The 26,958-nt window shown below is 44.9% G+C and overlaps 1 protein-coding gene across 1 annotated transcript; it reads left to right on the top strand.

Moving 5' to 3' along the window:
- Positions 1-28: 28 nt before the first annotated feature.
- Positions 29-10,076, top strand: ND-MWFE (NADH dehydrogenase (ubiquinone) MWFE subunit). The gene is made up of 3 exons (XM_050187554.3): positions 29-270; positions 3,393-3,479; positions 9,960-10,076. The coding sequence occupies exons 1-3, from the start codon at positions 172-174 to the stop codon at positions 10,002-10,004; spliced, it is 231 nt and encodes a 76-aa protein (XP_050043511.1). The 5' UTR covers positions 29-171; the 3' UTR covers positions 10,005-10,076.
- Positions 10,077-26,958: the final 16,882 nt, after the last annotated feature.

Consider the following 26,958-nt stretch of genomic DNA (forward strand, 5'->3'; position numbering starts at 1 on the left):
GTCCTTTCATTTTTTTTCTTTTTTGCGCTGTGCGGCTATTCTAGTACCAGTTTGTATAGGTGTTCTGTGCTAGTACACTCTAGTGCGGCAAAGCTAAACCCGCTTGAGCGTCTGAGCCCGTTTTTCTTCGACCACACCGTCGTATTCTGTTTTAAAGTCACATTTATAACAATGTGGTTCGAAATACTGCCCTCCATGGGTATCATCGTCGCTCTGATGTCAATTCCAAATCTGACCGCTAAGCCAATATCGTGGCTTTACGACGGCAAGGTTAGTACACCGATGACCTTCGGGTTGCAATTACGGAACTTGGCGCAAGTGTTCAGCCTATGAGTGCTCTCATTTTTACGTAGCCTGCAGCATTCGCCTTGGTGAGAATTTAGTCCTCAAAACAAAATCTAGAAGCAGAATTGCTTTGCATCTTCCGAGTGCATCCATGCAGCAAACTTCCCCTACCATCGAATATGTTACAGTGAGACATGTGGTTTCAGCGCTTGCACGTTTCAAACTCCTTGGAAGAACAGTCGTTAAGTGATCTGTGGCGAACGTCAAACGCATGGTTGTGCGCCTGTGGGAGCTTTCAGCGACGATCTCTGCTCTTGCCTATGCGGAACGTCATACCAAGTACTTGTATACTACCCTGTAGGACAGCTCAGGTGCCTTCATTTTATGTCTGCTTTATCATTCAAGTAGACATAAAATAGGATCAGTGGCCGTTTCTGTGGTTCGTGTCATGTTGAAAGCGTATCATGTAGCCAACTTCATAGAATGGTTGATGGAAGCGAGCCTTAAAATGAGGTTTCAGATCTGAGGGTGCTGAGCGTTGGCAGATGCGCTTTTTTCTTGGGAGCAAATGGGACGTAATAAACTTTGAAGAATTGTAGTTTTCCACACCATTTGTTCCAGAAGCCGGAGCTGGCATCGAATTCAGGTAGCCCACCAATATCGGGTGTTGCGACGCGCCATTTCGTGCCTGCTTCTTGTAGTTCAAAGCAGAGAATTGCCTAGGTACCCAGCAGCCGAGTCCCGAGTCGTCGTCATTGCTGATTGTTGTCTCCTCACAGACATCAGTGGATGCTTGCAATTTTTTTGGTTTAACAAGCAAGACCCATAGCTGCGGGTAGCAGCCCAGGCGTGGGAGTTACTTGAGTAGTTCGTGCTAATCATGCTGCTACAAATGACAGCGCCAGGAAATCGGGAGAGATTCCAAGAATTCACTGTTGTTTGGTTCCACTAGTGACGAGAGTGAGAAACAAACGTGCATGGACACCGCCAGATGATTACAACACACTCCCTATTACTTATCAAACTGCATGTTTCTTCGTGCTTAGCTCAGACTATTCCTACTTAGACACCAAGACATTGCAAACCCTGCCTTTTTGTTGGAAGGTGGCAACGACATGGGACTACAGTTTTGATATGGTCCGTTCTAACACATCCGGTTTTTCGCTACTGTTGCCAGTTGAGCCTCATGATTTGCAAGAATTTGCCAGTTTTCGAGTCTTGCCTAGATGAATCATTCAACAGCCACATCATCGGAACGCCCATAGGGTAAAGAGAGTGAATTCAAAGGTGGAGTAATCAGAGTGTATTAAACTTTTGAGCTCGCTAACATGGATTTAGGTAAGAGTACAAGAGCTACTTGTTTCTTCATAGCACCCACTGCAGTAGCCCAGTGGCTATGGTATTGAGCTGCCGAGTTTGAAATTATTGGTTTGATCCCGCCTGCAGCAGCCACATTTTGATGAGGAAAAAGTGCAAGAACACTCATGCACTTAGGTTTAGGTGCGTGTTCTATCATTACAGGTGGTCAGAGTTAATCCGGAGTTCCACAGTATGGCATGCCTCATAATCGGAATGTTTTGGCACAACCCCGGAAAATTAAAGTTAGGTTTTTTGTTACGTACATCGCATGACGTACCCATTTCTTATGCATATAGCCTCTTCAAATTGTTACACACTAAAAGAGAAAGATGGACACGTTGGGAGAGTGGAAGAGGATGAAGGCAAAATGCAGGAAGCTAGATTAGAAGCAATGGCAGCAAAATAGTCTTTTGCCCCAGTGGGAAGTGCTCACTACAATATGCTACAAATATATAATGTTGGTTTCTTTTTAGTTGTGTTACACACACTGAATGTTGAAGGCAGCTTTTTTTTTTTTTTTTTTCATTTGAATGCACTATAAACACAAATTCAAATGTGAACAATGTGAAAACAGCTAAAATACATCATTGCACCAGCAGCTTTGCTTCCGCAGCTGTAACACGTGCTTAATTTAAGTTCATCAATGGATTTGCCTTAACTTCGTTCTTCGAGCTTCAAACAGCTTTGTGACTTTGTAAATTCATCATTTTCAACCAAGTACTGTGTTATAAATAATTAAATAAGCATTAAGATTTTCTGACGGCAGGATTCGAACATAGGAGCTCCAGCAGAGAAGCCCAATATTGGAATCATTATGCCACGGACAAATGCATTGACATGCGGCATATAACATCCTTTTGACTTTCTCATGGGCAAGCCAGCGCGTTGAGATGCTTAATGTGTTTGCATTTGGTCACCTCAAAATGCTGAACTACTACAATTAGTAAGAATGCATATTTGCAGAGTCTTCTACATTGAGATAAGTGTAGATTGCTTTGAAAGTAACCCGCCGTGGTTGCTCAGTGGCTATGGTGTTCGGCTGCTGAGCACGAGGTCGCGGGATCGAATCCCGGCCACGGCGGCCGCATTTCGATGGGGGCGAAATGCGAAAACACCCGTGTATTTAGATTTAGGTGTACGTTAAAGAACCCCAGGTGGTCGAAATTTCCGGAGTCCTCCACTACGGCGTGCCTCATAATCAGAAAGTGGTTTTGGCACGTAAAACTCATAATTTTTTTTTTTTGAAAGTTAGCACAATGAAGGCACATAAAGTATAACAAAAGCCATAAGAATGTCTGAATTCATAAGCACGAAGATCAGACAAATCCATGTACTAACCATCATTCCTATGACGGCTAAACCATTGCAGCATCAGAGCTCCCTTTGCTAACTACTGTAGAAAACTATGACTTTAGGTACTCCAAGTGGGGAAAATTAATTTGGAGCTTTCCACGATGGCACCTGTTATAAGCAACTTTGCAGATTCTGGGCGTAAGAACCCACAATTTAATTTTCCACTAACCTAGGTATTGCAAACTGAGCCAATTTCACTTAGCAAAGCAGAACGGCCTGCAGAGTGTCAACACCATTTTATGACATTTAGAAATATATTGAACTGCAGATTGCATGTTTTGTGACTGTGCTTGGTGAAGTGATTCACCGTGTTTATTCTATTATGGCATTTTGAATATGTTCATGCCTGGCACGTAAGATGATGTTTTGCTACATTTTATGTCTCACCATTGCAGCCTTACAGGCGGATCCTGTATGATTACAGATATCGGGAGGATGCCATGCGGGACGAGCGGCTGAGTGGGCATATATACACGACCATCGTAAGTCTTTCATCTTGCCTATAGATCTATGTTTCTAGTGGAACTAAGCAGACGAGCTGTGTACATAGTGAGGTCGGGAGGATTTATCTATTACTTTGTCCATTACTGAAATAGCTGATGGTGATTGAAGCAGTGTTGGATTAGATGTAGAGGCAGATGGTTACCATGTCTTCTCCTGTAATGTAAGCTCAAATGGTGTGGCACCTTGGACTTTGAAGTACAGTGCTCAGCGACTGAAATATGATAATCATACTGCATAGTGGCCGGTGTGTTTTGTGCCACCGGAGAGGGTTGGGTGATTGCTGGGGAACCAGATGCAGTCACAATGCATCAGAAAGGTCCTCACTTTGATTTTGCACCACAGTGCATCATTTTGGTGCCCACAGCACCCTTAGGTGACGTAAAAAACGCAAAAAACACCGTCTGCCATGCGCTTCAAGTATCGCATTTCATTTGCTGAGTACTGTACATGTTCCAATACAGATGCAATACTTCTTAAAAGTAACAAATGAATGTAATTAATATGTTTACATCCAGTACCTGTTGTGCTTTCATGATACTCACCCTTTATAAAATATTACTTGCCTAGATACAGCATGGAGCATACAGTGTCATTCTTAAGATTGCTGATACGTTAATGTAACTTGAATATCTGATTACCTGATGTTCCGATAGTGGCATGTTGGTTTAGTTAGCAGTAGAGCTGCATCACGTCTTCTTGCACTGCAAAAATTCTTACTGTGTTAGCTAAAATAGTTATAAATTAGTAGTATATACTGTTGAATCAAACTTAGGAAAGCTGCAGGGCTGGTAACTGTCTAATTCTTTTATTAATAGCCTTTACATAACACTTTAGCAGACTATGCACGCAGCTGATGGTTAGCGGATATTGTACAAAATAATACAAATAGAATAGGACCTCCGAGATTTTCAGCACACTGCCACCACCATCAGATCTTCGAAGTCATGTTCGGGCACTGATCTGGTTCTCAACAATCTGGTTTCTGCGTCATTTCTGGTGAGCCATAATGGCGCCACATTCTTTTTTTTTTTAAGAGAAGCTTTCCTTGCCCCTTCCACCCGCTTTGTGAGTGCTGGCTGCTGTTTTGCGCTATGGACCTGTGAGAACAAAGAAAAACTGCGCTAAAAAGGACAAGACAGAGAAAGAACCACACGACACAGGCGCAGACTAACAACTGGTTTAATGCTCCAACGCCACTTTCCTACCAACAACAGAACGCATGCGCACCAACCGCAAAGACCAATGCCGCTATCATGTAGTCAAGCCAAGAAACACCAACTCCTTGCGGTACAAATGTATGGAAGCCTCACTAACACATTTATCTGGCCCTAATCTCGCGATTTCTAAAGCTTCGATTACTTCACGCTCTTTCTTATCACTTGCGCGTCCGACAATCTTAGTCCTGCCGAAAAGTGGAGTACAAACTTTGCCGTCATGCCTGCAGGTCTTGCAATGCTTAGGAAGATGCTGTCCTCTAGAATCATCTAGTGAATTGGCATGTTCTAACAATCTAATATTAATGCAGCGGCCTGTTTCTCCAACGTACACGTTGCCGCAACTCAGCGAAATCTCATAGATGACATTCGCTCTATAAGGCACAAACTTGTTCCTGTGGTTAGTGCTGCACTCGATTTTCTTTTTCCTATCAAATCTAGCTAAATTGCACAGACTGGACAGCTTACAAGGTGCCGAAAAAAGAACCTGTATGCCGAATTTACCCGCGACCCTCTCCAGGCCGTGCAAGACCCTGTGGACATAGGGCATAACTTCATACTTCCTCCTCTCCTGTGGATCCGCCCCACGAGGCTTTGAACTTGGTCGGAAGGACTTCAACAGGGACTCGGCAACAGCCCGAAGAAGGGCCAACAGAAAACCGGCCGACCGAAGGCGATCAGCTTGAGCATCAAAACTAGACTGAGCCTTGTGTGGGCAGGACTTCACTAACGAAGCCCTGAGGCACGTTGACGCAATCCCCCTCTTGACCAGCTTCGAATGGCTCGAGTTGAAGGGTAGAAGTGCTTTTTTCGACCTAGGCATGTACGCCCAGCAGAGGTGGTCAGGATCGTTAAAAAATAATTTTAAGTCTAAGAATTGCAAGCAAGAGTTTTCAGGAAGTTCAATAGTAAAATTAAAACTGGCAAAAGCAGACTTAAAGGATGCTGAAACCTCCGATGCCACCTGTGTCAAGTTATCGTTGTAGTCTAAATTTAAAAGAATTAAAAAATCATCGACGTATCGGAACACACGAACGATGCGGTCGTCAGAAAGTGCCCGCGCTAGCGACCATACCAACTAGCCCCTCACCGTACGCTTCTAGACTTTATGGACCTGTCCCAGATATAATGCAAACCGAGTCGTCCCTGGGCAGTGGTCAATGTGTGGAAGTGTAAATGTGAGCTCCCCTACAAACTTGCCACCATTATCATTTCGTTGCCTTCATTCCATTGTTGACACTCTTGCTGTGCTGTCATGTTCTGCCATTATTGCATCAACATCATCAATCTATCGTCATCGTGCATGAATTCCATTGTTGTCACGCATGCCAATGAAAGCTTCACTTAAACTGATTACTACAGTGTGTGGGATCTACATAATTAATTTTTTTCAGTTTTGGTCTGGAAAATGTCTTTTTGCTAGTTTTATGTGACGCAGCCACTCGTATCCCGAACTGGGAGAAACCTGGAAGTTTACACAGCACCTACATTACACCTATCTACACTATCTGAAATTAGGTTTCTTGCATGATCCAAAATTTCATTGCACTTGGCCTTTTATCATTACGCTGATGTCACATGACAAAAAATTTAATTGCAGTATGCCTTTAATTATGATTCTGGTGTTGCGTGAGAAAACATTTTATTGTAGTAGGCTTTTAATCATGGCCCCAAGGCCACCAGCAGCCGTTGGCTGAATAAGCCCTGTACTTGTTACGACCACTTGCTGTCAGGTCACAAAGAGCAGAAGCAACGTTCGGCAAGTTAAATGGCAAAAAAAGAAATCGGACGCTGAAGAAGAAAGAAAAGAAACATGCGTACAATGATGGGACTCGGTAGGTCAAGGGGTCCCTGTATGCTTTACCATGCTAATGCTACAATGAAAGAAGGAGTGCAAGCATTTGGACATGTTCATGCATGTTCTACTGAAAACTCTGCCCTGTTATGAACTACAAAGGATTCTGAATCATTTGGTAAATTGGTGCAAAAATGGTGATCAGCAGTGCTCAGTGGATATTGTGAATATTCAAACATTCTGCATAATTTTTTAGGTCAGAAGCACAGTGAACCTATGCCTTCCAGGTGCGGTGTGCACAATAGTGCATACCAAGATAGGGCATCAAAAGCAAAAGCATTGATGGAAATAATTGTGCATTTAAATTGTGTCGCATACATCTTGAAACACTCCTGATCGGACCTGTGCCGCAATATTGAAGAGTATAACTGCGAGTCGGCCTAGTTGGAACAGATTCATCTTAAAACTTTTTTGTGCGGAAACAAACAGGGACGAAGAATAGAAGAAACACAAGGACGAGCGCCTTTCTATTCTTCGTCCCTGTTTGTTTGCACACAAAAAAGTTTTAAGTTGAAGAGTATGTCTAAAAATGTTTTAGTAACACGAGTTTGGATGTACAGCCTTTGTCAAAAGTGCACGGGCTACTCTGCATGTTGACCATATATGTATGTGGTTCAGCAATATGGTGCTGTTCCTGTGGTGCTCCCCACACTTCGCATCTCTGGATACTCAGTTTTTTCATTCCCCAGTGTGTGATGTTGTGGCACACCACAGTAACTCCCTTAAAACATTCTGTAGACAGCCTAGTGGTCACAGGATGCAGACACTTTCAACAAAGACTGCCCATGGCTAGGTGTTTGCTATTGGTGTCAATACTTCATCATGTAGCTACTGCTTTTGCGGTTTTTCACTGTGTTTTTGCATCGGGCATATTTTTCAAGTGACTGAATAGGTGCTTTTCAAGTATGATAGACATAATATAGTTGGTGTTCTCATAACTGATCCATTGTAGAGTGCTCTCACATGGAATCCCCATTCTGTAAACTTGGTGAAACTCACCCAAGAACTGAATGTTCCTAATCTGTTCTGCAGCTGTATGCTTTTTATTTTGAAGATGTGACAAATTTCATGAAACTGAATTTTCTGTGCAAAGAATTATTTGGCATCTCAAGGGGCTATACTGCTCAATACCAGGCAAGATAAGGAATTAATACATGTGCTGTCTTCCGTTTCACTTCAGTGACTTCTAACTTCTTCATTACTGTACACTTTTACTTAAAAGAAGAAAAGCTGTCTGATGTGCAGTATAATAAGCATAAAATAAAAACTAAAGCGCACCACAGTCAAGCTGCAGTGGGCAGAACATTTCCACTTCCAGAGAAAAACTAAGAGAACATGAAAGCTTCTGTGGAGAATTTTGCTCTTTTTGGCCATGCTAATGCAAAACACTGTTGAAAAATTATTTCGTGAAGAGATTTCTGAAGCTTTGTCCCCTCATGTCAGTAGGGTTTTGGAGCTTCATTAGAAGGTCTCAGGACCATTTAGGATGCTGTTTTATGCAACACTAAAATAATGTTTGAACTCTAGAAGGTTCTGTGCCAACTGGTACAGTATTTTACTGCTGAAATTGAAATTGGAAATACAGTATTCTCTGGGTGTACCACTGCAGTGTGTCCTGAATCTTATTTGTACGAATATCATCAGTATTGAAATATATTTATGTAACTTCCAGGCTAAAATTTTGCCTCAGGCCATATTAGGAAGCATGCTGTGATTCTTAAAACGTGACACGACTTTCACTCTGTGTTTTCTTGTTTTCTTTCCTGTGTGCTAAGTTAGACTACCAAGCGCTTGAGCAGGAGCCTTAGAACACATGCAATAGTCTATAAGCAGGCTTCCCACACACACAAGGTGCTGATTGGCCCAGTATGTTGCCTATGCTTAAACTGCCGCATTGCATTTTAGAGCGCAGCTCCTGGGCACGCGTTCCTGCGGCGAGCGTTGGCGTCACTTGTAACTGAGTGAACGAGCACTGTGAAAGACTAGAGCGAATGTGACGTGCATCGAGGGATGAAAAAATGCACATAGAGCAAAGAGGCGCGAGAAAAGTGGAGATGAGGGTGCAGTGGAACCAGGAGGCAGAAGGCGGAGGAGGGTATGGTGAAAGGGTGAGGAGGAAAGCGGAGTGCCGGCGGCAACCAGGCATGTGGGAAGCGCAGAAACAAAGTGCTGACATGGGCTTCGGACCCGCTGTGCATGTGCTATACCGCCTGCGGCGGCACCGCCGCCGCTAGAGAATGCGCTCTACGCGAGCCATGTTCCCATGGCTCCCATGTGTTCCCATGTGAGCCATGTGTTCCCATGTTCACGCTTTCTGTTTGAACAGTGAGCGACGCAGCCGATGAAAATGCTTCATCGGGGGCTGCTGCTAGACTAGTCGGCCAAGCAGAGGCTCAGCGCCACTGCCGAAAGCACCCCGTCATTCAGAATCAAACACTTTGTCACAATATAGTGCGAATTCAAAACGCCTAAACAGCTGCACTCAAAATTCGCATTAGGGAGCATCGTAATCGTTGTTGAAATTCTTTTGTCACTGGTGTTACAATAGCATAAACATTGTGTTGTATTTGTCATCTTACACAAACATTTGTGTGACTAGCATTATGTTTGCATAGTATTTTACTTTGAAAACATTTACATAAAAATCAAAGAAAGCTTTGTTGAATGCCGATAGCATTAAATCCGCGGATTATTTATTTTTTTCATTTAAAGCCTTTAGCTGCATTTGTACGCTGCTGTGCCAGGTTGCATAATAGTCATGGTAATCTTGTTGCTTCTTGTTTACCTCAATAACAGTGTCCCCAGAATATATTTGTTGTCATGTTCCATTGTCATATACATCGTCTCATATTTGTGCGCGTTTTATGCCCATGTACTTTCTTCTCATTGTGTTGTTTAAAACTAATTTCAATACCATATTGTCATGGGTGTTTGCTGTGGGTAATCATATTCACTTGTGCAGAATAGTTTAACAAAGCATTTGCTGAGGCCAGATATGGCTTTGCAGCAGAACTGGAGTAATATCATAGTATGGTAGTATGGTAGCAGTGGCGTAGCCAGGGGTAGCCACATTGGGCACGTACTCACCCCAGCCCCCCACCCCCCATAATAAAATTCTGGCTACCTCACTGTGATGTAATATGGTAGAAAGCTGGAAAGGTCAGCGAGAAAGCCCATTTGTATCCAGCCTTCCATGTGTCCTCATCTGGTATCACTGCAGTCATGTAGTCATTGTTCGTGGCATTTGTTTTCTTTATTCTTTCATATTTCAAGGTGCAAAGAGGTGATTCTTGTGGTAGGTTAGTTTAAAATTTGTTTGTGTGTGTGGCTTCTTTGATTCCTTGTACATTCTCCGCCTTACATCTACTTGCTGTTTTTGTTTGTTTTAGGGACTTGAAGGAATCCCTGATGAGGATGAGGATGAGAAGAAATGAAGAAGCAAGCAATAAATTTTATGTCAAACATTGTAGTCATAAAGTCATATAAATGACATTTGTACAGTGAAATTTGCCTACTTGTCGTTTCTGAAACTGTTTACGTCATTTACCCTTTACTGCACCTTGTTGCATTTACGCAACATTCTGATGAACGGCGTTAAAAACCGAAGCAAAGTCAGTTTGGAGCTGCCTGTACACGTTGTTGCATATCCGCAATATTGGTCTGTTTAACGCACCACCATGTGCTGCAATCTGTGCTTATCCTTCGCATCTTTTACCAAAACAAACGTGGCGGAGGCTGCGCGCGCCCGCGAGCAGTGATATAGGTAAGTTTTACAAATTGTAAATGTATTTCTCCATAAGACAAAGCGCAAAAAAAATTCTTACGCTATGCTCCATATCCTTTTGACTCTGTAGGTTCAAAAAAACATTGTCATTTCGGAATAGTTTGTTCCTGGCGACAGAACGTTGCTATGTTGCACAAATGCAACAACGTGTACATGGTTTATTTTCTTCGGAAAAGTGAAATGGCTCCAAAACGCTGGTATGGCCCAGCAATTCCTCCTGATAGTGAAGGCAGTGACTATTCAATTAGTCACGCCAGCCATGAGTGTAAGTCCATTTCGATTCAATATGTGGACAAGATGTTCTCTGGTCGAATTTCCTTTTTTCTTTTCAAAAGTACGCTGTGCCTCCGCACGTTGCCGTGTCACGTCGTCACGGGCACAGCTTTACGTCTGTGCTTCGACGTACTACATTTTGACAATAACCCGAAAGCACTGCATTGTTTCCTGGCTGCACGGGAATCTGCATGACGCACTGCACGAAGTGTGGGAACCACCTGTGCTGCACAAGCATGTACAAGTGCTTCTCTTTGTTCCACACTGAATCATAGGTGCACTAATGATTGTCTCGTGCAAATAAGCATCTGCGTATGAATCGCACTAAATTTATCTTTTACTTTCAACTTATTCTTTATTTGCACATTGTTGCAAATATGCAACATACCCTATTTCTGCAAATTGAAACCACAGACATTCGCTAAAGTAAGTTTCCATGGGAGTACAGGTACTTTTATGCTTCCCTACAACTCCATGAATAATATTTTGAGGAAGCAAAAAATTGTGCAGTAGAGGGTTAAGTAGGCATCTCATGAGCATCCATTCCATATAAATACCGGTAGATGGCCATCTTATGTTCCTTTTCCTCATCCACATCATGTCTGCTACTGATCTAACTTATAAATAATTATGCAGCATGTGTTGATCTGATAACACATCTGTGGTTCAAGTTTGCACTGTATATATAACTTTCATTGCTGGTTAAAGCTAGATTTGCAGCAATCTGTATGTTTATTTTTTATTTAGGGGTGGGCCACCTGAAGGTGTAGTAAGAAAAAAAAGCTAAGCATGAACGTAATCCTGCATCGTCCAGAAGTCCAGTAAAGCTCTGTAATGACCGTTGTCTTGAATCCACAGGCTAAAGTAAGCATGCCAGTCACTTAGGAGGCCAGACCATCTTAGCAAAGGCTCCCCGGTATGTTGTATGCAGGTATGTAGCACAGTTCGACCCAGGGGGCATCGTCCTTGATGAAGCCCTTCCACTTGCACATAGGGGTGAGGGCTACCCACGAAGGAAGGGGCTACCCCAGCATGTATCCTAGTCGGGAAAGCTTCCTCCACATCAGTCAGGTTGCGGGGCACACAGCATAAGGCACACAGGTAATAAGAGCATGTATGTTGTGTTGGAGAGAATTTTTAGGCTTGGAGAATGGAAAATGAGTCCCGTACAAGAGTTATCGGTGGATCTGTGACCTTCGTGTTGTCGTGGGCTTTATTTGCCATGGCATTGAAAGGGTCAGAGCTGTTTTAAAGTGAAGCTTTCTTTTCCTTTGACTTTCCCACTGCTGCTGCTGCTGTGGCTCCTGCTATGGCTGCTGCTGTCCGGCACACTGCGCCAGGGGGTGGTTCAGAGCATGCATATACATGGAAGGAGCGTGGCAAAAAGAAAAGATGCGAGGAACTCGTTTGGACCGCACCGCGTCGAATGCGGACAATGCCGTCTGGAGCTCCCGGGTCGTCGTCACATTAGCCTCTTGACAGCTGTAATTACCCTTGATACCCCACAAGCACCTGTCCTTTTACCAACGTGCAAGTCCAGAGGGAAGCTAGATAGAATGGAAGAGAGGAGGCAGAGAATAGGTAGAACCGACGCAGTCGCGAAACGAGTGAATACAGCCTTGCCACTCTTCGCTTGCAGTTCCCATACAAATACAAGGGGGAGGTGACGTGAGAAGGCAAGGAAATACTGGATAAACTTAAGTTCAAGGTACAGTGCAGTGCGTTCCTGCTATTTATGAAAAATAAAACCATGCAAATATGTCTAGCGGACAATTTACGCAGGGTGTGCAGAAGCAGACCCGCCGCATTGATCAAAGCGCACTGCAGGGTCTAGGCGACATGACGGAAGCGGTCACATGTCAAATCAACACTTCTGTGCCCACCGCGATAGCTTTACGGCTATGGCATTGCTCGAGGTCGCAGATTTTACCAAGACAGCCACATTTCGACGGGGGCGAAATAAGAAAACGCTCGTGCACTTTGATTTAGGGACACATTAAAGAACACCACAGTGCCAAAATTAATCCAGAGTGCGCTCCTATGGCCTGCCTGATAATCCAATTGTGGTGTTGTTTTGGCGCGTACAGCCTCATAATCCAACTCAAGTTTAATGCTCCTGCCACAATGCGATATGCCATGTCAGGCAATGACAGTGCTCAACCCTCTCGGAGGTTATGAAATGCGGCGCACAACACCACCTCAAGCAAACACCTTTCCCTTTGTGTTTTGTGTACTACGCAGACAAACAGCGGTGGTGCATGCAAGGTAACGTTTAACATCAACTCTCCACTCTTGTGTCAGACAAAATGTTGCAGAAATTAAACATTCGCCGTTAATCATCATCATCATCAGCCTGGTTACGCCCACTGCAGGGCAAAGGCCTCTCCCATACTTCTTCAACAATCCCGGTCATGTACTAATTGTGGCCATGTCGTCCCTGCAAACTTCTTAATCTCATCCGCCCACCTAACTTTCTTCCTCCCCCTGCTACGCTTCCCTTCCCTTGGAATCCAGTCAGTAGCCCTTAATGACCATCGGTTATCTTCCCTCCGCATTACATGTCCTGCCCATGCCCATTTCTTTTTCTTGATTTCAACTAAGATGTCATTAACTCGCGTTTGTTCCCTCACCCAATCTGCTCTTTTCTTATCCCTTAACGTTACACCCATCATTCTTCTTTCCATAGCTCATTGCGTCGTCCTCAATTTAAGTAGAACCCTTTTCGTAAGCCTCCAGGTTTCTGCCCCGTAGGTGAGTACCATTAATGACCACTAAGCATAAATCAAAGCAAACAGCGCAGAAAGCTTTGCTTACATCGTTTCCCACAGTGCGTGGGATCTGCATAATTTTTTTGTACCCAGTGTAGACTAATATTAAAAGTCGAGTTATTCTGAAGCTTGTGTGCCTTCTGACAGAGTGGTGTAGCTTTACTGACTTGCTTTAGCTGTTTAATGGCACTCGAGAAATCGGAGCATGTGTGTAATTGTGTGATCCTTGATAAACATGAAGCTGCCTCAATGCTCAAGTAAATGTTTAAGTAGAAGAATCATGGAGACCCGCCGTGGTTGCCTAGTGGCTACGGTGTTGGGCTGCTAAGCACGAGGTCGTGGGATCGAATCCCGGTCACGGCGGCTGCATTTCTATATGCCGTGAAGCGCGTCTCCGCCCCAATCCAGTTCGATCGCAGCGCCTTCGCACAATTTTTCGGCACTCGGCGCCTCAGCGGGAGAGCGCCGTTGGGCCCACTCGACCATTGTCGTCCTAGCGCACTCTATCAGAAATTAGTTTATCCGGCAAGCGAGTCCTGCAGGGCTTAAATCTCTGCGCCTTCTAATTGTTCGAACAGAACGAAAGCTGTCTGTGGCAGCAAGCTGACTCTTTTGAAGAGGCTACTGCTCGAAGCCGACTGGCCAAGCTTTTCGATTTTCACGAGTGCTCTCCGCTTTATCAGAGTCCGCGGAACGCCCTGGTCGCCTGGATCGTTTCGCGCGCCGATCCGGGCGGTCGTGGAACGCCGCCAGCAGTGCTCCGTTGACGCACCAGGTGTCGCGAGGTCCCCGCCCGCTTTATGTTTCCTGACTTCCTTTACGCGTTCAGTCGTGCGCGCGTGGTGAGTTGGAGGGCACGTCTACGCCTCCAACTAAAAAAAAAGCAATAACAAGAGAGAGAGAGAGAGAGAGAGAAAGAAAGAAAACCGTTTTTCACTTTACTTTTTGTCATCCTTATGATGTTCGCCAAACCCGTTTTGTCAGAACAACACTTGGCACTGTACGCAGCTGTTTCAATTACTTTTTGTCAAGTACTTAACTGTCATAGAATTCACTTCGGCAGTTAAGAGGAAGCTTTAGCTCGGGCCCAACTCCGACGCTGCCTATTCAAGTACGTGTAAAACGTAAAAAAAAAAAAAAAAAAAAGACGTTTTCCCGAAATAACCCCTCGACCTATCTTAATGAAATTTGTTGCATTTGAGATAGAAAGCTAAATTCTAGTGACTGTTGGAAGCGGAATGTCTGTTTAGGACGTGAATGGTTTTTAAAAGATTTTCACAAATTTGACAGTTTGAAAAAAAAGAAAGATAGAAGCATGAAATTTACAAAAATAATTGCTTTGCATCAAGAACAGATACCGCGGTTCTGTAAACGGCATCCATTAGATCATTCAAAGCGGACAAATTCGATATGTCAATTTACGTGAATTCGTTACGTTGTGTACAAGGGGCCTGCAAAAGCTGTATTTTCATATTGGTGAATTTTTAAGGATTCATGCGCAAGTATCACTTTTGTCCACTTTAGATTTACTATTATATGCCATTCACAGAATTGTGATATCAGTTTTCATTGCTGACTTACAGAGTTGTAAACTTGATAATTTCGTTCTCTGAAAATTTTCAATTTTCGCCACTTTTTAATAAAAACTGACGATCTAAATCAAAAATACGAAACCAACGGTCACTAGATTTTAAGTTTTTGTTTCAAGTGCGACAAACTTCGTCAAATTTGGTGCAATGGTTGCAGAGAAAAGCGAATTCTGCTTTTACATGTATTAGATAGCAGCACCCGAGCTAAAGCTTCCTACCCGCCGTGGTTGCTCAGTGGCTATGGTGTTAGGCTGCTGAGCACGAGGTCGCGGGATCGAATCGCGGCCACGGCGGCCGCATTTCGATGGGGGCGAAATGCGAAAACACCCGTGTACTTAGATTTAGGTGCACGTTAAAGAACCCCAGGTGGTCGAAATTTCCGGAGTCCTCCACTACGGCGTGCCTCACAATCAGAAAGTGGTTTTGGCACGTAACCCCCCCCCCCCCCCCAAAAAAAAAAAAAAAAGCTTCCTCTTAAACACGGTGGTCGACATATGGAGCAAGTACAAATATGGTCCTTTTGACGGGTCATAACATAAATTTCCTTTATCATCGTCCTAATTAAAAGAAAGCTTTAGCTCGCGGCCAACTGCGATGCCGCCCATTCATTAATGCATGTAAAACGCACAAATGCATCTATGACAACCCCTGGACCGATTTGAATAAAATTTGTGGCATTTGAAAGAAAAAACGTAAGTTCTGTTGACTGTGTCGAACATAATTTTGATTTAATTCACTGAATGTTCTTACAAAAAGTCTCTCATTGGCAAGCTTAAAAAAAATTATGCGTGAAGTTTACAAGTCCGTAACTATATGCACCAAAAACACATCGCAGTGTTGTAAAGGGCACCTGTTAGGAATATCAAGCGAAAGAAATTGATATGTGAATTTACAGATTATGTGAAATTGTCATTACTATGCATTTACGAGGGTTTTGCAATTTTTGCCCACAAATTAGTGCACGGTATATTTCAAAGTGGTGTCTGATACACCAATTTTGCCCGCTATAAACGTGTTATTAGGTACAGTTTAAAGAATAAAGTGATATCATTTTTCATTGCTGGAGAGGTGCCGAGCTGTAAACGTGATAGTTTACTGAAAATTTGCAATTTTTGAGGATCTTTCTAGAAAAATTGACGGTCTAAATAAGGAATTTGTTTCCTACAGCCAATAGATTTTAACTTCTTTCTTTTACATGAAATAACCGTTATCAAATTCGGTGCAGCCGTTGCCGAGAAAGAAAACGATCTATCCGATCCCACGTATTTGGATAGGAGCCCCGACGCTAAAGTAATAGAGCGCGGACTCGAGAGGTCTCAGCTGATCTGCGTCAAGACATCTCACATTGAGCCACTTCGTGCATTTGTGTTTCCTAATTGACGTAATTGGTTTAAAATTGCAACATTCGTTCGTGGGTGGGGCGGATTCATTAATTATTTCAGTTACTTCATTACGAAGAAAAAAAAACGAGGAAAAGAAAAACGTCACAATCGCACGTATATACTTCTGTTGTGTCGACGCTAACTAGCCTTTCCAGATGATCGCCGCGAATCACATTTCATGCAGCACGGGCGCGCGAGAAAACATGTTCCCGCGCCAGTTTCCCATACGCCAAGCACGCGGGAATGAAACGAGCAAATTTATAGCATTTGATAAATCGATTCACGAAGGCTTTGCCTCACACAGATTCACAGATGGGCATTTTATCTGCATATTTTTTTTTTTTAATGTCGACGTCCTCGCCCTATTGGGAAATCCTGTTTAATTTCAGGCGGGTTTAGAATGCTTTAAACGTGACCTGTCTGGCACTCAAATAGCGCTTAACAGGACCTATTTGGCACACAAACGAGTTTTAGACAGGACCCGCTGACAGACAAACAAGTATTAACGGGTGCCTGCTTTTGCACTCAAACATGTTTAAAACGGGACCCATTTGGCAGTCATGCAGGGCCACACCAGTTCAATGCTTGATCAGGTTTGAATAGGAACTGGTATTCTGTAGCTTGACATAGCACACAGTAAGGTGCGCACAGGGCCATTCCTATAAGCAGTATATATGAATCGTATTACCGTTAGCTTTACCATTACCGTTACCAGTGGGCTCAGTGCACGTAGTACAAAACAACCTTCTGTCATGTCCTTCATTAACGTTTATTATTACATCCTTTATTACATTACATTATTTCATAATCTGTGTGCAGCCATATATAGGATCCAACAAACATATCATGAACATAGATTCTCAACAACTTTCACACATCGTTACAACACCTTATAATCCTGAAACATGCGGACGTACGCATGTTAATTGTCAAATTAATAATACCTTCCTTATTAACTACAGTGCGACGGAAAGACAACGGACAAGAACGAAGTGAACAAACAGGGCGCTGACTCTCAACTACATTTATTTGAAAAAGCAACCACGAGGTAGAAAACAAAATAATAATAATACGCCTGCGTAGATTTCACGCTTAAATACACGCCTTCCGGGCTCAGGCTGCGCATGCTTATGCAAACATTCCTGCCCCTTGGTTGTTTTTTCAAATAAATGCCGTTCAGTGTCAGCGCTGTGTGTGTCTCCTTAGTCCTTGTCCGTTGCCTTTGTGCAGCACTGTTGTTAATGATGAATTCACGCCAACGCGCCCGGCTGTCACTTCTCGTGTTAATAACATTGTGCCACAAAGCAGTACAATCAATCTACAGTCACACATTATATCTTTATTAAGCAACTAAAATATCAAACAGAGGGTTAAAGATCTCTTGTAAGCAGCGCAATATAAGCATAATCTAATCAAGTTCCAATATCGACTGGAGGCATCCAACGCTGTATCAGCGGGACCACTTGATCGGGAATAGACTGCTCGCTGATGACGACGGCATGGAATGACATCAATGGGACGATGGACGTGCCTGCTATATATGTTTCCCTTCCAAGTTTCCGCGAGGCCTCGTGTAATGGCGTGCGATCCTCCAGCCACGAGAAAGACCCAGTAAGATGCGGTAAATATATTCATCCGAAAAAAGTTTATATAGGAAGCATACAGATATACATCGCAAAACTTGTCTGCACGTGCAGAAGACGATTTCCGTGCATACCTCTCCCCTATCCCCTCGTAAACATCGCAGACGACATCCTCATGGAATGCGTATGAAACGCCCCACAAAACGTATTCCAAAATTCGGAACGATGTCTCCGGTGCATGTGCGTGTCCTTTTGGCCTGCAAAGCAAAGCATTGATGTTGGGATATATATTACGTATACGACTTGGGCGCACTATGGACAATGCGTGTCGCTGTGGATGCATACCAGAAACAAAATGTGTAGCATGTCCTCACGTACACGAAGCTCCAAGTGCGGTGAAGGACTATAGCACTTGCTAAAGAATCAAAGTACACCGCGTTCTCGCAGTGCAGGACTTGCCCTATTATACAGCATTTGTGCAGGCCGCGAACCACGGCGTATTAGAGCGCAGCTCTTTGGCGTCCGTTCCTGGGTTTCGCGTCGTCGTCGGCGTTGTCGTCGGCCTCGTAACCAGCTCCGCCCCCCTTTCATCCCCCCAGCGCTAGCAGCGACCGACTGATACCGCTGGATGCCGCTGACGCCGCTAGAGAGTCAAGATAACGTGACTGCATAGAACACCGTCGCCGCCATGCAGAAAGAGGAGGAAAGGGTCCCCCCCCCTGTTCTTGTGTGGCGGATAGGGTGCTCTTCAGTTGCCGACGCGCCGGTTATTTCACGTAGGCCCCGGCACGTCGACGAATACGTGACCACCTTCCCACGGCTAGACCTGGTTCTTAGCGCTGCGGAAGCGAGGGTATCATATTGTTTGTGTCGGCATCGGCGGCGTTGTCCCTGAAACCAACTCCGCAGCTGGGGTTGACTCACTATCGGCGTCAGCGGCATCAGTCAGTCGCTGCTATCTCTTCCCTCCTCCCTTTATCGTGTTGTCCGCTTGCTGCGCGCGCTCCTGCCCCCATCGTTTGCCGCTGGGTGTACACGCCGCCCCCCTCCCCCCTCTTCCTGCGAGTCTCCGGTTGTCAAAGCGCCGGCTCGAACTTAATTCCTTTCTTCGCTCCTCCTCCAATGCAACCCCTGTGCGGTGGCGATCAGAGAGCCAGATCGGTGGCGGCGGATCTGTATATGTGCACCGCCCGAGCCGAAATTGCCGCTGCCGTTCGCCCTGTGCGGTGGCAATCAGAGAGCCAGACCGGTGGCGGCGGATCTGTATATGTGCACCGCCCGAGCCGAAATTGCCGCTGCCGTTCGCCACTGCGAAATTATCTGCCAGTTCTTTCTGAGCCATGAGCGAGACGACCGATGGAAGTCCTCCGTCTGCTGCTGCTGCTGCTGCTGCTAAACGAGCTGCCAGAGCAGAGGCCCAGCGCCGTCGCCGTCAGAATCCAGAGGTGCGTGCCGCCGAAGCAGAAGCTTACCGTCGCCGCCGTCGAGATGATCCAGGAGTACGCGTCGCCGAAGCAGAGGCTAAGCGCCGCCGCCGAGAAGACCCTGCCGTTCGCGCCGCCGAAGCGGAGGCTCATCGCCGCCGTCGAGAGCAACCAGCAGTAAGCGAGGCTGAAGCAGAAGCACAAAGCTTCCTTCATGACTGTCAAGAACTGTTAGTGGAGTCTTTGTTAAAGGAATACGTGTGAAAAATAAAAAAAAAATTCTGTGATAGCGCATACATGTGTTGCTCGATTTCTTTGCCTCAATCTATCGAAAAGGTGAAACAGCTTATTTGCTGCGCTCAAATTTCGCATTAGGAAGTAACGTAATCGTCGGTAATTTTTTCTTTTTTTTTTCACAGGTCGCGTGGTCCCACTGCAATATACACGAGCCAAAAGAACCCCGAGCGCAGCACACCAGCACGCACCAGTTTTGCGTAAGCGTAAGCCTCTGACGCTGTACGCCCAGTTGTCTTTGTAATGTGTACGCAGGTTACACGCATTGCAACAGTGGGCGTTTGTCCGCAACAACGCGCTCAGCGAATGAAGGTGAGCCCCCTTTGTAAATGAAAGAACAATTATGTTGGGGCGCCGGCGCCCTCTGAGAAGTTTTCAGAAACAACAAAGAGAGAGAGAGAGAGAGACAGAGAGAGAGGTTCACAGGAAGATTGAGCAGTCGAAGTGATTAACAGTGGCAGAGTAGGGAATGTCGCTGCCAGCGGCATTCCTTGTTTTACCACTGTCAACCACTTTGTTGTCAGGTCACTCATGGTATGCCGTCTGATTTCACGTCGAGCATGCTTCTTCGAGGCACGGAGATGCGTCAACGGTCGTCCTTGGATGTGTCAACAGCCGTCCCTGGAAAAAGATGCTGCAGCCCCCCCCCCCCCTATTTTTCTTAAAGAAAGCCGACCTCCAATGCGCAAGCTCAACGAACTACATAGAGTGAGCCGCAATGACACATATACTTCCAATTAAATGTTTTGGGTATTACGTCCCAAAACCACGATGTGATTATGAGGCACGCCGTAGTGGGGGATTCCAGATTAATTTTGACCACGCGGGGCTCTTCAGCGTGAACCCAATGCGTGATACACCGGCGTCCTTTTGTTTCTTTTTCTTTTTTTCATTTTGCCCTCATCGAAATGCGGCCGCTGCGGCCGGTATTCGATCCCGCGCCCTCGGGCTTAACAGCGCAACTCCAATGCCACGGCGGGTGACATATACAGTCCATGAACGCAGTTGCTTACGTTTGTGGGTTAACCACGAAGTCGACGGGTTCGATTCCCGGCGGCGGCCGCATTCATATACGGGTACGAAATGGAGAAACGCTCGAGTAACGAACATTGGCTGGATGTGCGTCAAAGAAACTCACGTGATCCAAATTATTACGCAGCCCACCGATACGCGGCGCCTCTCATAGTCCTACCAAATATATCATTAATCATGGCTAGGTAGCGTGTGCCGTCGCCCGATTTAAATGATCTAGCCTTATCCATCCATCCATCGTCTAGGATGCCTCGATGTCTTCCTCCAAGGCACCCATCGACGCACCCTATCCCTGTGTAGAGTTCCTGTATATGACTTGAGGATTCATATAAAGTAACTCTATCCCTGTATTGCCTGAGGGCTCTAAGCGACATCAACGAACGAACGAACTTTTTTACACGTCCACGTGTATGAGGTATTCGCGTTACGTACCTGAATAGAGCCGTAAGTAGTCCGCCCGTAATACCTGCATGTTTCGTGCGCGTTAAAGGTCAGGACAGAGATCTTAATTCAGAAGTGCTGGGCTGAACCAAGGATAGCGTGTCAGTTCGAATCGATGTCAGTCTATTCGGTTCTATTAGCGGAGACACAGTGGATATGTTGCACGGGGTAACCGTACAGCTCGCTGTGCGTAATGTGCGATAATTTATTTGTCTGCTCAAATAAACGGGCAAATAAATACGAAAAAATGTCTGAGCGATCTCATGTGTATAGCTTTGTCTGCACAAAGCTGTTCGGAAGGATTAAGGGGTAGGAAAATTAATGAAATGATAAGAGATCGACAATAATTATGATAGTGACGTGATGCCTTCGACCACTAGGCAAACATTCAAGACTTGTTTCTCCAATATAAGTAAAGTCACAAAGAAAAGCATATAAATTAACAAGCCCCAAGAATGGTTAACTATATGTACTGAAGTCATTCGTGAGTTTGCCTTGTGACAGGTAAGAGCGCGGGACATTTTTTTAATCTGTTACAGGACCTTCATATATTACCCAGGGGACATACCAGAGGTCACGTCGGCACTTCGTAATCAGTGCGTTGCAGTGTCCGCGCAAATATATAGCGTACACGGCGCAGGCACAGTGCAGAAGCGGATAGATACAGATCAGGAAGGACGTGCGTGACAGCAAGACACAATCTCTTCCTTGTTTTTCAATCGGCATGCCCGAGAGCTGTGTCGAGAACAACGCTACAGGAAGAAAAATAAAATAAAGAAAGAAAGGAAGAAAGAAAGCCCGTAAATGAACGGGAAATATTTCTGAGCAACCTACAATTTGCAGATGACGTGATTGCCCCGTTAAACAACTCTTGCGTGTGGCTTACTGCAGATAAATACGACGATAAGCGAAGTACAGCAGCACACTGGCAGCGGTCTCAAACTTACGCCAAGAATATACTCGAGCCGCATACATAGGGGAAGGCCATATCTCTCATGCGGATTGTCTATCGTTGGGAGGGCCGGCTTTCAGAAGGCTTGGCAACATTGAGCGGTCACGAGACGAGGTGAACGCAGAAGGTCCCGGCTGACCGCGTTGCATGATGGCTCTGCACAGACATATGGGCTTAAAGAATAATAATAATTAGTAAAAGGTTAGTTTCTATGGCTTGGCGAGCTTCGATTGTCGAGAAGAGTAAATGGTAAACAGAGTAACTATTGGTAAATAGAGTAATTTTACTGGAAAGTGATGTAGGCTCCATTAAACGATAGTCGAAATAGTACGACCTTTTGTGTACTTTCTAGTAGGCCGTTGTAATAGGCCCTGTACCTTATAATAGTAATAGCAGGCCCTTGTAAGTTGTTAATTTCCGTTGAGTGCGCAGTCAGTCACGTCACGCTCCTCCCCCCCCCCCCCCCACCCCCCTTATGAAATCACGTGAACCATCCGCTCTAACCACACGCAGAAGTTAATTATTGGCCGCAGGCTTTACAGGAAAGGAAAAACTAATCCTATGGACCATTGCTAATCCTTCACCATCCCATAAAACATCGTACAGTGTCATTAGTAAAGTGTGTGTGCAGCAATACTTTGCAGTCTAAAGTAAACTGAACCACACTGGGAAATAAGGAGCGGGACCAATCGACCCACGTACGGCTTGACGTTCGTAGCTTTTTTCCTTCCTTTTTTTTCCTTCCCCACAAATCGCGTGAACGGACGTGTACATTTTAACTGAAGGTTCTAAAGCGCTGCTAAAGCGGTGCCCAAGTGGAGCAAGCTTAGCACTTTCTTTTTGTTTTTTAGGTGTTCATGTTTGACGTACACAATCCGATAACTTGTTTCTGTTTGAACAGGCTGGGCAGAAGCTGCCGTGCTTGTGCGCCTTTTTTCCTCATTTCAATGCGAAGCGCGAACTTAGCCGGGCCAAAGACTTTGCTCTGTCATTGTGCATTCAAGGCCTGCGCCACCAGGAAAGGAAGCGCTCACCAACCTTGCTGCGGTGAGGGCGAACGCAGCGCCGACGACGCAGGTGGGTCTTGCACTGTATAGCGATTTCACCACAAGGAACACGTTCGTTTTAATTGAGCGAGATTGCGAGCCCGAGATAACGAGTGCATCGAGTATACTGCATGCGATATTTCAAGTATAGCTGCTCGATTCGCACATGTCGCATTGCGAGGCGAGTCAGTGAGGGTACAGAAGAGTGGACCGATGTGCTCGGGGATGGCGGGAACGGAGGCCGGTTTAGCGACATGTCATCTTACTACTATTTGGGCCTTGATGACGCGTTTCCTGCATGCCAGAAGCTACGCTTCTGTAAAATTTGATCTCTGTGATTTCGGAGTTATATATGCTTCCTGCAACGAACAGCACTTTATTCATTGGTCTCGTTTTTTTTTCTTTTTGTCGTTGTTGCCTTCGAGTGCATGACATTTTCAAGTAAGGATACAAGAAAAGAAAAAAGATCACCGCCCCTTCCAGTCCGTGAAGATGGTCGAACAACGAAGCTGTGTCAGTTATATATATACACCGAGTCTTACACCATGCAAATCAAACTTCGCAAGCAGTCTATATTGTATACATCTTTCACGAGCCAACTCTCGCTGACACTCTTGGTAGGCAGCCTCTTCCTCAGGAGTATACGCACTACTCGTGGTCTTCCCATAGTTGTAGCTGGGATGGAATATGCGGAACCACTAATCCAAAGTTCCGTATATTGGGCGCAAGGCCCATCACTGGAGATGCGGGCGCTGCAATCGTTTTGACGATTGCTTGGATTGGTTTGACGATTGACGTCATTGGTGTTTCTTAATGAGGTTACACACACGTTCGGCTGCGACGGAGAGAACGACGTCAGTGACGGTATGCCCGCAGTCCGCCGTTGTCGCTTGCATTCGATGTCTCGAATGGCTCATACCCCCGTAAAAGCGGCCTCCCCATTACGACGATAGAAGGTGGTGGTGGTGGTAACAACTTTATTGAGACTCTGCTCAGTTATGATCTGGCAGGCCCGAGTCCTAGAATAGAAGTGAAATTCTACGCTGGAATGACGAGCGGCAACGAGCTAGCTGTGGACGAAGACGACGCTCGAGCCATTGATGATTATAGTTTTTGCGAAGCCCGACAACGGCGGCACAGGGCCCGCATAAACAGCTTCGCTGTAAAAAAAGAAATCCGACAGAAGGAAATCCGAAGGAAGAAAGCTTGCTTTAAATTAAAATCCGCGCACGCTGATCAAAGCTTCCGTGCACGGCAAAGAAGTTCGGGTGGTCAAAGGTGTAATTAAATCCTTTGTATTCATTTCAAGTAACGTGTGCATATGGCTTCGGAATAAAGACCAGTATAGACGCGCAGAAAACCGTGGACGTAAACACTGAAGGCGGCACAGTAACAGCTTCTCTAGAAAGTGGGCCCTTATTCTACAAAATTTCACCGAGTCTAGTGGCTTTATTTCTTTTTTCCTTTCTACTTCTGCTCATTAGGAGAGGTAGCAGAACACTTAGTCATCACTGAATATACATATACATGCCCGGCCACGTTCAATACGCTTCTGCGGGTAAAACGATGGAAAGTTGTTGGGCAGCACAGTGGCTGTATGACGTCTATGTGGTGAAGTACACGCGGCGGCCGCAATTAGGACATCGCAACTGAATGGAACATTCGCGGGAAAGCAGTGCCAAAAATACCCATTTCCGCCGTCCTGTGCTTTTCACTCTTTTGCGTGCGTTCCTTTTTCACGTTAGACTTAGTTGATCTATGTTAGATATAAAAGAATATTACAGAAGTCACAGCACGCTTGGGAGCAAGTCGGACGCTGTCTATAACCATCTGCGAATAATTTTCGCTTATGATATAACATGTGTTTTCGGTTTGGTGGCTGCAAAATATGTGTTCTTCCTTTTGCACTGAAAAAATATTATTTGCGAGTGAGCGCGTATGTCCTGTGCCCTGTTAGTTTCTCTGGGTTCTTTGTTTCTAAATATGACTATTACTTTAGTTTTCTAGGACGCAAGCTCATACGCATGCGCAGTGGAGAATACCGCTACATGTGGAGGCGTCGGAGCTATGATGTTGACCAGACGGAAGGTTTATCACTGGCCTTCACTATACAATCGAGCGCCTCTAAAGCGAACGTCTCTATACAACGAAATGACCTGTATAACGAAGGAATAATTCTATCCCGGTTCTATTGTGACCTACAACGAAGTGATCGGTATAACGAATGATTTCGGAGGCCCCAAGCACTTCGTTATAAAGGCGTTCGACTGTACACGTGTGCTCACATAACCTGTAGAACGTAGAAATGCGCTCACGTGACAACTACAGGACGAAACTCGAAAACAATTGCGACATTGAAGAGAAAAAAAGGTTGAATTGTAACGACTTTTGAGCGCACGAATTTGACCCTCATTCTATGCTAAAGGAAGGCCGACAAAAAGTCGGCAAATTTGAAAGAAAGCAAGTTTCAAGTTTGAGACTGTGAGAGTCCACGAAAAAACAAAAAGAAAAGATATATGCGTAAACTGCCACTGCTAGAGCATTAGACAAAATTATTATATTTTGTATATGACCACATACATCCAAGATGTCGACCTTTTGTAAGCAAGACTTTTACAAAACTCTCGAAACCGATTTTTTTTTTTGCATATAAGTCGTTAATCAGTATGCTGAGTTTGGCAGTATTTTAAAAGCCTTCTGCTGATTGCTGCTTGCAGAATTGCGATATCTGAATTTATCGTGGGCAACGGAAGTGTAAACCTGAGGCTTAAAGTTATTTTGAAAACTTCCCGTGCTCATGAATACATATTATTGATCGTTCTAATTGAAACAAACGGTCACTGTAGGACGTAGTTCTTCCTTTTGCACAAGCCCAACTCAAATCGATTCACTGGCTGCCTATGAAGTAAGCAAGAATAACAAGGCAATCCGAGGGGTTCGATTTTATGTTAGTCATAAGCACACTCTGTGAGAGAATATGAAGGACCCAGAAGGCGTATGGAAAGCTAATTGTTATATGCAGAAATAATCAGGTAAATGGCAATAAAAGTGGACGAAAAGATAACTTTTCTCAGGTCGGGGCAACAGCCAACGCATTCCGCGTGCGATGCATCACCATTTAAGCTACCGTGGCGCCATCTCCCCGGACACTTTCTTCGGTACTTGTGTGCCACAAGGCTATCCCTGGGGGTGTCAGCCAGCGCCGCTGACGGCGAAGGCGGCGGACGTGGAAACTTCTTTTAACCGCAGAAGTCACGTAGTACGTGAATACGTATTTGAATACATATTTGAGTACGTATTTGAATACGAAAATCAGAGGTTGACTCGAGCTGAAGCTACCGAACTTAACTTCAGCTCCCCTTTCCACTTTTGTATAGTGAGGTTGCACTGTGTACGCATGTCCTACCTTGCGTCCGTTGCGTCTCCTTTTGAGGAACGAAAATACTGCTGCGTTTAAAGTTGTCACTACATGCCGCCGTGTTAATGGCTGCACCGTCACATCGGGCGACATTGCGTGAAGTGTGCGTCTGGGACGAAGTGCCAGCCGCACGTCTACTGCAGAGGGATTTTACAGCTATTTGAACCTATTTCCGACATGACTTCCAAGCTACATTTGCATAAGCCGGCACCCGAATGTCCAAAAAAACTCCCGTGTCGTCAATCTTTACACTGAGTGGGAATGAACGTAGAAGTTGTGGCGTTGGGTTCTCTGCATTACCAAGAGTCGTATTGCTAATGATCCACATTCCACCGTTCTCTGGCGAAATACTTGTAAAAGAAATTGCAAAGGAAACCGTTTTTTTTTTAATGCTGTGTATTT

This window comes from Dermacentor andersoni, chromosome 2 (genome assembly GCF_023375885.2).
Source record: "Dermacentor andersoni chromosome 2, qqDerAnde1_hic_scaffold, whole genome shotgun sequence".
Taxonomy (NCBI): domain Eukaryota; kingdom Metazoa; phylum Arthropoda; class Arachnida; order Ixodida; family Ixodidae; genus Dermacentor; species Dermacentor andersoni.

Excerpts from the sequence above, each read along its gene's own strand:
- ND-MWFE (XM_050187554.3), top strand. The coding sequence starts at position 172 with ATGTGGTTCGAAATACTGCCCTCCATGGGTATCATCGTCGCTCTGATG. Across the intron at positions 271-3,392 it reads CGTGGCTTTACGACGGCAAG|CCTTACAGGCGGATCCTGTA; the intron begins GTTAGTACACCG and ends TCACCATTGCAG. Across the intron at positions 3,480-9,959 it reads GGCATATATACACGACCATC|GGACTTGAAGGAATCCCTGA; the intron begins GTAAGTCTTTCA and ends TGTTTGTTTTAG.